At 37.6% G+C, this 8,991-nt stretch overlaps 2 protein-coding genes across 6 annotated transcripts; one reads left to right on the top strand and one right to left on the bottom strand.

The window, feature by feature from the left end:
- LOC113762248 (LIM domain-containing protein WLIM2b-like) lies at nucleotides 1-3,447 on the bottom strand. 3 transcript variants are annotated; one of them, XM_027305618.1, is made up of 6 exons: nucleotides 3,046-3,447; nucleotides 2,587-2,825; nucleotides 2,205-2,304; nucleotides 2,077-2,111; nucleotides 1,867-1,956; nucleotides 1-528 (listed from the first exon to the last, which is right to left on the bottom strand). In XM_027305618.1, exons 2-6 carry the CDS (start codon nucleotides 2,719-2,721, stop codon nucleotides 319-321), a joined length of 570 nt encoding a protein of 189 aa, XP_027161419.1. In that variant the 5' UTR covers nucleotides 2,722-2,825; nucleotides 3,046-3,447; the 3' UTR covers nucleotides 1-318. The 3 variants fall into 3 exon arrangements, with proteins under 3 accessions (XP_027161419.1, XP_027161420.1, XP_027161418.1); XM_027305619.1 differs by having other exon boundaries at nucleotides 2,587-2,729; XM_027305617.1 differs by having other exon boundaries at nucleotides 2,587-2,822; nucleotides 3,046-3,446.
- A 1,052-nt stretch (nucleotides 3,448-4,499) lies between these two features.
- Nucleotides 4,500-8,556, top strand: LOC113762247 (uncharacterized protein At2g39910). 3 transcript variants are annotated; one of them, XM_027305616.1, is made up of 8 exons: nucleotides 4,500-4,687; nucleotides 4,837-5,362; nucleotides 5,451-5,537; nucleotides 6,061-6,251; nucleotides 6,627-6,732; nucleotides 6,921-6,985; nucleotides 7,964-8,071; nucleotides 8,194-8,556. In XM_027305616.1, the coding sequence occupies exons 1-8, from the start codon at nucleotides 4,650-4,652 to the stop codon at nucleotides 8,318-8,320; spliced, it is 1,248 nt and encodes a 415-aa protein (XP_027161417.1). In that variant the 5' UTR covers nucleotides 4,500-4,649; the 3' UTR covers nucleotides 8,321-8,556. The 3 variants fall into 3 exon arrangements, with proteins under 3 accessions (XP_027161417.1, XP_027161416.1, XP_027161415.1); XM_027305615.1 differs by having other exon boundaries at nucleotides 6,627-6,822; nucleotides 7,970-8,071; XM_027305614.1 differs by having other exon boundaries at nucleotides 6,627-6,822.
- The last annotated feature ends 435 nt before the right edge of the window (nucleotides 8,557-8,991 follow it).

Below are 8,991 nucleotides of genomic sequence, written 5' to 3'. Positions count from 1 at the left end.
TTAGAACTTAGAAGCAGACAAGCATTTAAAGAAGAAGAAAGTTGTTCAGTTGGGTTCGTTAAATAACAAGCCACAGCAATTCCAACAGGAATTAAGGCAAACTGAGTAAAACCTGCCCAAAATAAAATCTAGGGATGTGAGAATATTACATCCCACAGATCAACAATAATGAGGAATACTAAAATGGCCCTGTGGGCTGGTTTACAATTAATTCATTTCATTGACTGCAATCAAACAGAAAGGAAAATGTAAAGTTGTAACACACCCGGGGCAAGCAATCCCACATAGATAGATAGTATCCAAGAGAGGGAAAATGTGCTAAGCATCTGGAACAGCTGTAGCTGGCCGCTTGATTGATGCAGACTTAATTAAATGGTTGTAGCTGCCTTTCTCCTTGAAAAGCTGCGAGAAATGAGGTTTGCAGTACAAAATACCATCCAGTGCAGCATAATTTGAGGGAGACAGAGAACACCCACCATGAGAACACTTGAAACATGACTTGTGATAGCTTTGGTTCTCCACTGTAACCTGAAAAGTTTCGTGCCAAAATCAATTCTATATAATAAAATTATGTCACATTGCTTAAGCTAAACTAAACAAGACAGTTCGAGCAGCGTCAATGTAACATAAATGCATCTCTAGTATTAGTATAACATTATGAGAAATAACAATGGCAACAATAGCTGTAATCTATTACATAAGCTGATTAACAAGAAGTTAAACATACAACATACAAGCACATATCTAGGACAAGAACAGTCGGCATGACTCGAGACATCCAAATCTAATGGATACCTCCACATTTAGTTACTGTGAAACGGCTTCACCTAGATCATCAACCGTCCAGTAATAGAGGTACCAATAATTCGGCATGTGTGCATATAGACACGAATTAGCTAGAGTATGTTAGCTCTTCTTGCGCATTAGAGGTGTTCTCTTGACTGATACATTTTGAAATGTTCTTCTCAGTTATTTAGCTGCATCTCTTTTGTTATTAAAAGAATAAATTATCTCAAATACGAAAGGGGAAAGTGACACATGGTTCAGATAAATGAAAGAACACTAAAAATAATTTATACTAAGGAATTACATAAATTTATTACTATAAAAGGTAAATCATTATAACCTATGTCATTCTTTTTAAAATAAATTGTGGTGCAATGCAGAGCTAACGGGGGTTGCCTCTTCCTCTCCTCTTATGAAAGATAGCCGTCAAATTATCAGATAATTAAATAATGGCATGGGATTTATCTCCAGAAAATAAGCAGTTGTAGCTTGCATTTGTCAACCTTCCGTCACAATATGTACATCGCTGTTGACACTCTGCTAAATCAAATACTGAAGTAGATCAAGACAGTTTATCTTTCCAAACCATCACATGCATACCATAAAAGTTAGACAACGTAATGGGTGATAGAATAGCACAAGGTGTACAATTGCAACAACATAAGCAGATGTATATGCAGACTTGGGACTAAAGTTCATTGCCTAAAATTGCTTCTACTTTCCAGGAGGAAATATGTCTGAATTTCTGTGAGCAATATAGGAGCAAAAGCATTATGGGAGAACAATCTTTTGTCAGCCCATCTTTTGCATTATGGTCGTAATGATTCAAAATATACCCTCTACATCCTGAAAAATGGTAAAAAGTAAATTACACCGCCCTTTTGGAAGTAAAGTGCACATCTGGTAGAATGCAGAGACTTAGAACATGTACACTGAAAGGAAATTAAATACAAGTATATTTATAGTCTAATTAGAGAAACCTACACAATGCATACCAATCAAAAAATGTAACTACTAGCCAAATAACAATTTTTGCTAAATGTTATGTGAAGGTGACTTTTATCAATCTCGAATTCATACCTTTTCCAAGGGGTACGCAGTTTTGCCACAAGTGGCACACTTGTCTTGTGTCCCAGAAAACATGCCAGCAGCTTTGCTAGGTGATCTCGTCTGTAAATTGGATCCCACAGAAAAATAATAATCAGAAGTATTCAAAACGCAATATCTCACGAAAATATTTTTCTCTACTAATTTGTCTTCAGCAAGACACAGGTAAGGAGGAAAACTTGCCAGCTCCGGAGTTAACTTCTCAGCTGACTTTGCAGCTGTTAGATAAAAAGAAGAATTGCAATTTAGAGTGATATAGCTATAAATGATGATAAACTGAAGAAAAGTCTTGATTGAAAGGGAAGACATACGAGATTGAAAGCTCTTGTTGAAACTGCCAGTCTCCTTGAAGAGCTGCTCATAGTGAGGCTTGCAATACAAAACACCTTCCATCGAAGAGTAATTACTCAGCTGAAAAGAGAAGGTAAAGTCTAAGCAGAAAAACTGATCACAACACATGTAGAGGACCAAAATAATCACGACTTACAGTATGGTGTTAATGATCCCAGAGCAAATCTCAGTGATGCATAAGAATAGATTAACCAGGGTGGCCTAAAGTGCTAAATCTTGAATGCATTTCCAGCAAAAACCAAAGGGGTTTTCAGCTTTAAAAGAAAAAAAAAATGGGAACAAAAAGTGCAACTATCCATCACAGAAAAGTCTGTGTAATCAGGTGGGAATATGATTAGATACCTTGAGGGTGCCCTTGCAATGGGAGCATTTGAAGCAAGATTTGTGATAGCTAACTCCATCAGCAGACAAAAGCTCCACAGGATACACAGTCTTCACACAGGCCTTGCATTTTTGTTGGGTCCCAATGAAAGACATAGCTTCAGCTTCAAAAACGGAATGCTACAAGCTACGTTATTGCTAGATCTGTTCACTTTGGACCGTCAAGCTATTCACTGGTTCAAGGGTCCGATTCAACTCTACTCAAAAATTAAAACTAATTATAGTGTGTTGCATTGCATGCAAATCAGTTGCTTACTGGGGTAATATCCCACAGTTAACTCATAACAACCGATCTGATGTACAATTAGTTTGCACAGAAATCCAAAGGCTGCTAACTGATAAATGAAAAAAGATCACATTTTTACATTCAGTACTCCCATTGACCCAAAGAGACATGAGTTAACAATCTGAAATGCTTACCTCTTGGGCAGAAAGAAAATCTGGAGGGTCTTGATCTAAGAGCTTGAATGAAGATGTATTACTCGATATGAAATTCAAAATTTGCAAACTCCTTGCAGCTCAGCCAAAATGCAGTGACCAATTGGAGAACTTCAATATATTTCAGTGTCCAAGAAACACGTAGTTCTGCCTATGCGAATATGTATAGACAAGGGGGAAGTGGAGAGAAGGCAGAAGAGGAGGGGCGCATGCAGCGAGAAGTGGATGGAAAGGTTGATGGTGGTGGTGGTGGTGGTGGGCTTCCTGGTTTTGGTGGGGTTGGGGGGGTTTAGAAATGGAGAATGATTACGGGTAATTAATTCAATTCAATTGATAGACAGAAAGAGAAGAAAGAGAGAGGGAGCCAGACAAATATAATGCATTTGTCCCCGATTTGATTATTCCTTTTCGGACTATTAGTACAGTATAATAACGAGGCCTTTGGTTTATATACGAGTTAATAATAAAAAGTGAAGAAAAGTATTTACGCGTATCTTCTTGTTTTTTCAGAGATAAATCTTTCAAGGCCCTCCCACTCCCACTCCCACCCAATCCATTTATTGTTTTTCCTAAAAATATTTTCTTTCTCTATCTATCTGGGTCGCAAATTCTAACTTGAAAGATTAAAGAATTGTTTGTTTTTTTTAAGACCGATGAGAAGAGGTTTGATGCTTATCCTTTTGTTTACTGCGTACTTATTATGTTTCCTTTGTTATGCTATTTTGTGCTTACTAGTTACTACTACTTGCGTTCTTGATGCATTTCTTTTTGGCAATTTTGGGTTTTGCAAAATTTTCATCATTATTTTGTAAGGAAAGAAGATAATTATTATTCAGGATAATTTGACGGATATTAGAAATTGCAATACTACATGTTTTCTTTAAAATTTCTCCTAGCCAAATAAAAGAAGCTTAGGCGTTCATTGCATTTCACGAAAATACATATATTCGAGTAAATTTTATATACACTGATAGCGTATACAATATTACCGTTAAATTCATCGCATATGTGTAAAAGTTGAATCTCAAATTCAAATTTTGCATAGTTATCATTCATCCATCCAACGCTGTCAATATAAGAAAGATTAATCTAAACTATTTATAGCTGTTTTTAACAATTTGTTCTCGTGTCTAAATGTGAATAGACAACAACAAACAAACAAACAAACAAGACGTTGAAGAATGATCTAATTCTATGAGTAATGGTATCGGATCCAAATGATTTGTTTGCTTCTGCAAAGGACGTAGATGTTTCCGGTGTCACTTTAAAAGTGAAATGGGGGAAAAGTCCAAAAAAAAAAAAGAAAAAAATTGCAAGATGTGGAAGGGCCGCCTTTTAGCAATTTTTCCCAATGGACAAATTGGATAAACTTTTGACTTTAAAATAAATTGGGCCTGTCAATACACTGATGCGTATACTTGTTACTCTCACAATCAGATAAAATAGGCCTAAAGCTTAACAGAGCGATGGTCTTGAATAATACTTAGAAACTAATAAGCCCACTAATCATCTGTAATGGTACACTTGCCATAGTATCCATCTTCGTTCGTCCCGGCCTCGCGCGGCCTGGATTCTGGTTCTGGAATATGTCGAAGTCATCTGCTCTTCTCCAAAGCCTCGCTCTGTAAACACTTCCTTCTCTCTCTCTCTCGCACAATTATCACACGCTCACGCCCTGAAAATAACAAAACACGAAAATGGAGATGATTGTCTACTTTGTGAATATGCGATTTAGGCTTTTTTTTTTTTTTTTGCTTATATGTAAATGCGCAGATTATCGGAATCAATTGGAAACGAGCTATCGGAAGCTCACTACACTCCGCCACCCCAAGCCTCCAATGTCTCCATCAAATCCCTTCTCTTCTCTCTTCTCACCTCAAATGCTGAATTTTCTTCCGAAACTGACGTCATCAAAGCCAAAACCAGAGACTTCATTTTATGCTGCGGGGCTTTGGCATCAGCCCTCGACTCCGCCTACGACCAGCTCTCATGGATACCTAGTTCCCTCTCTTCTACCGCCACCTCGGCCCTCAAGGACTTAGCCGTTGCTTATTATGATTCTTTTCATGGCGGGGATGAGACGGTGAAGATTGGTGGTGAATTGGAGCTAGATTTGAAGTTTGTTCCCAAGGAGAAGAGATTGGTGGTTGAATTTATGCCTCAGGTTTTACCCTTGTTGAAAGATAAAATTAAGGAGAGTTCAATTGGTACGGCGGATGATATATCGGCTGCCTCTGCTGGGGTCCCCGTGGCTTATGCTATTGTGGCTGCTTATCAACTCCGGTGGCTTGTCACCCAGGTTTTTGGCCCCTTCACCCCGCCCCACTCTTTTTCTTTTAAATCAATTTGTCAATAATAATAATAATACGTTTATATGTTGGTTGCAGGTGGATTATCCTTATTTAGGAAGGCTTTGTGCTTTGGTGATTCCTAGTGCATTGACAGCTCTTGACCACTGGTCCCCTCAAGTCAAAGTGCGTCCCAATAGTGCAATCTTTCTTGGTTTAATTCATTTTTCACATCATATTGCCTTCTTCTCAGCAAAACGCTGGGCTTTATTTTTGTTCGTTTTGCTTTGCTGTCTGATAATCTTCCTGCGGACTTTAGACAGGCATGCTGTTGACTTGTGGAAATGTATGTTGAAGCTTCTTTTGGAGCTTATTATGTCATTTCCTTTGGTAAATGCTTCTTCTGATAAAATATAGCCACACTCATGGTGTACTTCTGTGAAGATTATAGTCCAAATTTACGAGTAAGAGACGTTAATCTGAAATGCACTTATAACTAAACAACTTTTAATAGAATTTGAAGAATTAATCTGTCCAAGTTATGCGCCCATGGGATCCAACGTTCCCTGCTTTAGGCAACAGAAATATTGACACTAGGTGTTTTTTCGTCTATTTTCATGTCCAATTTGTGGATATTTGTGATTGTTTTTGTTAATCTTATTGGTAATGTCCTTCACATTATAGATGAACTTCTTTCTTATAATTTCAGGGGCAGGGCATGCTTAGCTTCATTCATCTGGCGAAAAATGTAAATGCTGCGGAAATTGGTTGGTATGAAGATGTTATTCTTGATGCTTGTTGCCAAAATATTGCTTCTAGCGAAGAGATATGGCAGGATGTGGTTGAGATGTCAGTACTTCTGGTGACTTTCACACAACGAAGTAATCCTCGTAGCCCATGGTACAGTGTGTCCTTATATATCTAGAACTTGGCAGATTCTCTAGACTCAGTTACTTTGTTGGTATATTCACTGAATATGATGCTTAGACTAATACTCCATTTCATTGATGATGATTTTTGCTTGTTACGAATTATTCTATGCTTTGTAAACTTGATGTTTCATTCGTTATTTTTGTAATTTGGTTGCTGAATTAAGCAAACACTCGACTACTTGGTGTTGTACTTTATGATTTTGGTATCGTGATGTATACTTCCCAGGGTATATAGCTTAAGTGAGAATATGTTATTAAGCCCTTTTAGGGTGTTTCCTATGTGCTGTTGGTCACATGTTATTTCCCATTGATATTTTTTTCTCAGCATTATCTATGCATATAGGTATGAGAAGCTGCTCAATGAGATGTTAAATCACTTAGAAAGACAACCAAGAAATGTGGAGCGCCGTGTGGTGTGGCTTAAGCACATTGAGCCACTTTTTAACAGTGTGGGCCTCATACTACTAGCCCACTTTCGACGTATTTTCCCTCTTTTCTTTCGATGGATGCATGCTGATGATGATGATACCGTGTTATTGGTAATCCATACTGTTAAGACTTTAGTTTTAGATAGATGTTTCTAGCATTCAGCTAAGATTCTGGCGCTTGATGTTGATGCTTTCTCCTCTGGATGTAGGTTCTGAAACGGATCAAGACAATTCTGAGATTAACTTGGGTCAGGAGTTCACCATATACTGAGAGGTTAGTTGATTATTCTTTTGATTCTTGTACAGGACATGAAAGTAGGCACTGAAATGCGACATTCCTACCCAAGAAAGGACGAGATTGCTAGAAGTATCAGTTCTAATTTTGTTCACATAAATTGAGTTGTTTCCAATTTCTTCACAACAGTCTAGTGGTAATTATGGATTTTAAAAATTTCTTGGGAAAAATATCATCATCTTAAAGAAGAGAACTGTGTACACAATTCAAAATCTTTAGCCGTAATTGCTTGATTATCTTGTCTAATTTTGCTTTGGTTTCACACAAACTGCTGAAAACATTGGCTGTTATCTTCTTTACAGTACAGATTGACATGACATTGTCCTTAAGATTGGGCCTAAGTAATATCATGATATAGGACCTCGATGCAGCAAAAGGTTTTGGTCTCTGATTTTAATAGTCCATCTGAAGAGGGAGGCATGTGTGGGTCATGAATTTTTTGTCATGATCCTTGTTGCTCTTTTTTTGCCCCCCTTTATATCCCGGCGATACTATCATGTCAAATTAGGTAATAAAGAAAATCACATGCATGAACATTCATGAATTTGGAAAATTTACACAATCTCATTTGTGCTACAAGAGTGCTTTTTCTTCAAGAATATTTTTGCTTTCTGAGGTTGCTGCAGGCACTCATTTTATCCCGAGTGCAAAATTTGAGTTCCTTTGGCATCTGCCGAATGGTGGTTTCTCAGAATGATGGCATTTGCACAAAGTAATGTAGTTGCAGAACCATAGATTCATGTATCATTCTTGAGATAGAACTTCTGTTTTCTGCATTTGAGTTTTTCACTTTGAGATAGAACATTAAATGTTTCAAGTTTGAGCCTGAATTTGCTTGGGCATAGTTCTTATCTCAGCCATTATCTTATCTGCTTCTGTGCCCCTCTTTCCATTTAAACAACCTGATGTTTCCTATATCTGATGCACTATAATGTCTAGACGATTTATGAATTTTAGCTCCAGGTTGGTGGATGAGCTTGTCACCCTGCACAGGGAGGCTGCACTGAGAGTTGCTCGTGAAGATATTAGAACACTTATTCTTGACATACTAATCTTAATCCAGCAGTAAGTATCATAATTTTTTGTTATAATAGTGTCCAAAGGATTATCCTATTGCAATTCTTCTGTCCGGCTAATACTTGGTCTTCTTGTCTTTCTTCTTTTCTGCTTCCTCTCTGGCAAATAAGATCCAGGGGTTCACAGTTTGAAGCACTGTGGAACAAGCACAAGGAGGATCCTGACTTGACTGCAGTTCGTGAACTTTTTACCAGAAAGGATGTTGCATTGGTTCAGTTCTCATCCTCTGCTGCATGACACTAATGAACAACTGTGGCTGAATATACTTGGAATTTCTGTATTTTATTGTGAAGTAGCAGCTTCCGTAAGGAGCAGTTTGCAGCGAATAGTTAATGTTAACTTAGGGTTCCCATAGAGATTTTGTTTGCAGTAGCTTGTTGAGGTCAGGTTACAGATTTGTCTACGGTGTACAAATGCGACTCAGGTATATCTATTTGCTTGTGATATGGAGTATAGTTAAGTTCTGCCCTACATTTTTTTTTTTTTGGTATTAAACAGCGCTGACATATTCCTGTGACTTTTAAGATGGTATACATTAAAGATGCAGTACTACTTGAATTCCAATGACAAACCTCCTGTGTACATTCCTAGGTTTATCTGAAGATTGTCAGATTTGTAGATTTGCTTAGAGATGCAAGAAAAAGGATTTTTTTTTTTATTGCTTTTCCTTTCTATACAGCAGATACACTTCCTGTTGCTGTCACCATGGTGGCTCTCTTCCCGTACGTATATCTAACTTAACCGACCACAACAGGTCATGTGCCTGCACGTTTTCCTTCCCCATTTTGCGACAAGTAGGAAAGCAACTTTACCCTGGTTGGATTAAAGAGTTAACCGATACTTTATTTATTTATTTTGGTAGAAATAGGGAAATATAAATAAAAAGTTTAAATCTTTACAAGCCGGAG

Source organism: Coffea eugenioides, chromosome 2 (assembly GCF_003713205.1).
Source record: "Coffea eugenioides isolate CCC68of chromosome 2, Ceug_1.0, whole genome shotgun sequence".
Taxonomy (NCBI): Eukaryota; Viridiplantae; Streptophyta; class Magnoliopsida; order Gentianales; family Rubiaceae; genus Coffea; species Coffea eugenioides.
This window is presented reverse-complemented; position numbering and strand designations above follow the sequence as displayed.

Excerpts from the sequence above, each read along its gene's own strand:
- LOC113762248 (XM_027305618.1), bottom strand. The coding sequence starts at position 2,721 with ATGTCTTTCATTGGGACCCAACAAAAATGCAAGGCCTGTGTGAAGACT. Across the intron at positions 1,957-2,076 it reads AGAAGTTAACTCCGGAGCTG|ACGAGATCACCTAGCAAAGC; the intron begins GCAAGTTTTCCT and ends TCCAATTTACAG. Across the intron at positions 529-1,866 it reads CTGCGTACCCCTTGGAAAAG|GTTACAGTGGAGAACCAAAG; the intron begins GTATGAATTCGA and ends GAAACTTTTCAG.
- LOC113762247 (XM_027305614.1), top strand. The coding sequence starts at position 4,650 with ATGTCGAAGTCATCTGCTCTTCTCCAAAGCCTCGCTCT. Across the intron at positions 6,252-6,626 it reads AGTAATCCTCGTAGCCCATG|GTATGAGAAGCTGCTCAATG; the intron begins GTACAGTGTGTC and ends CTATGCATATAG. Across the intron at positions 6,986-7,963 it reads AGTTCACCATATACTGAGAG|CTCCAGGTTGGTGGATGAGC; the intron begins GTTAGTTGATTA and ends TATGAATTTTAG.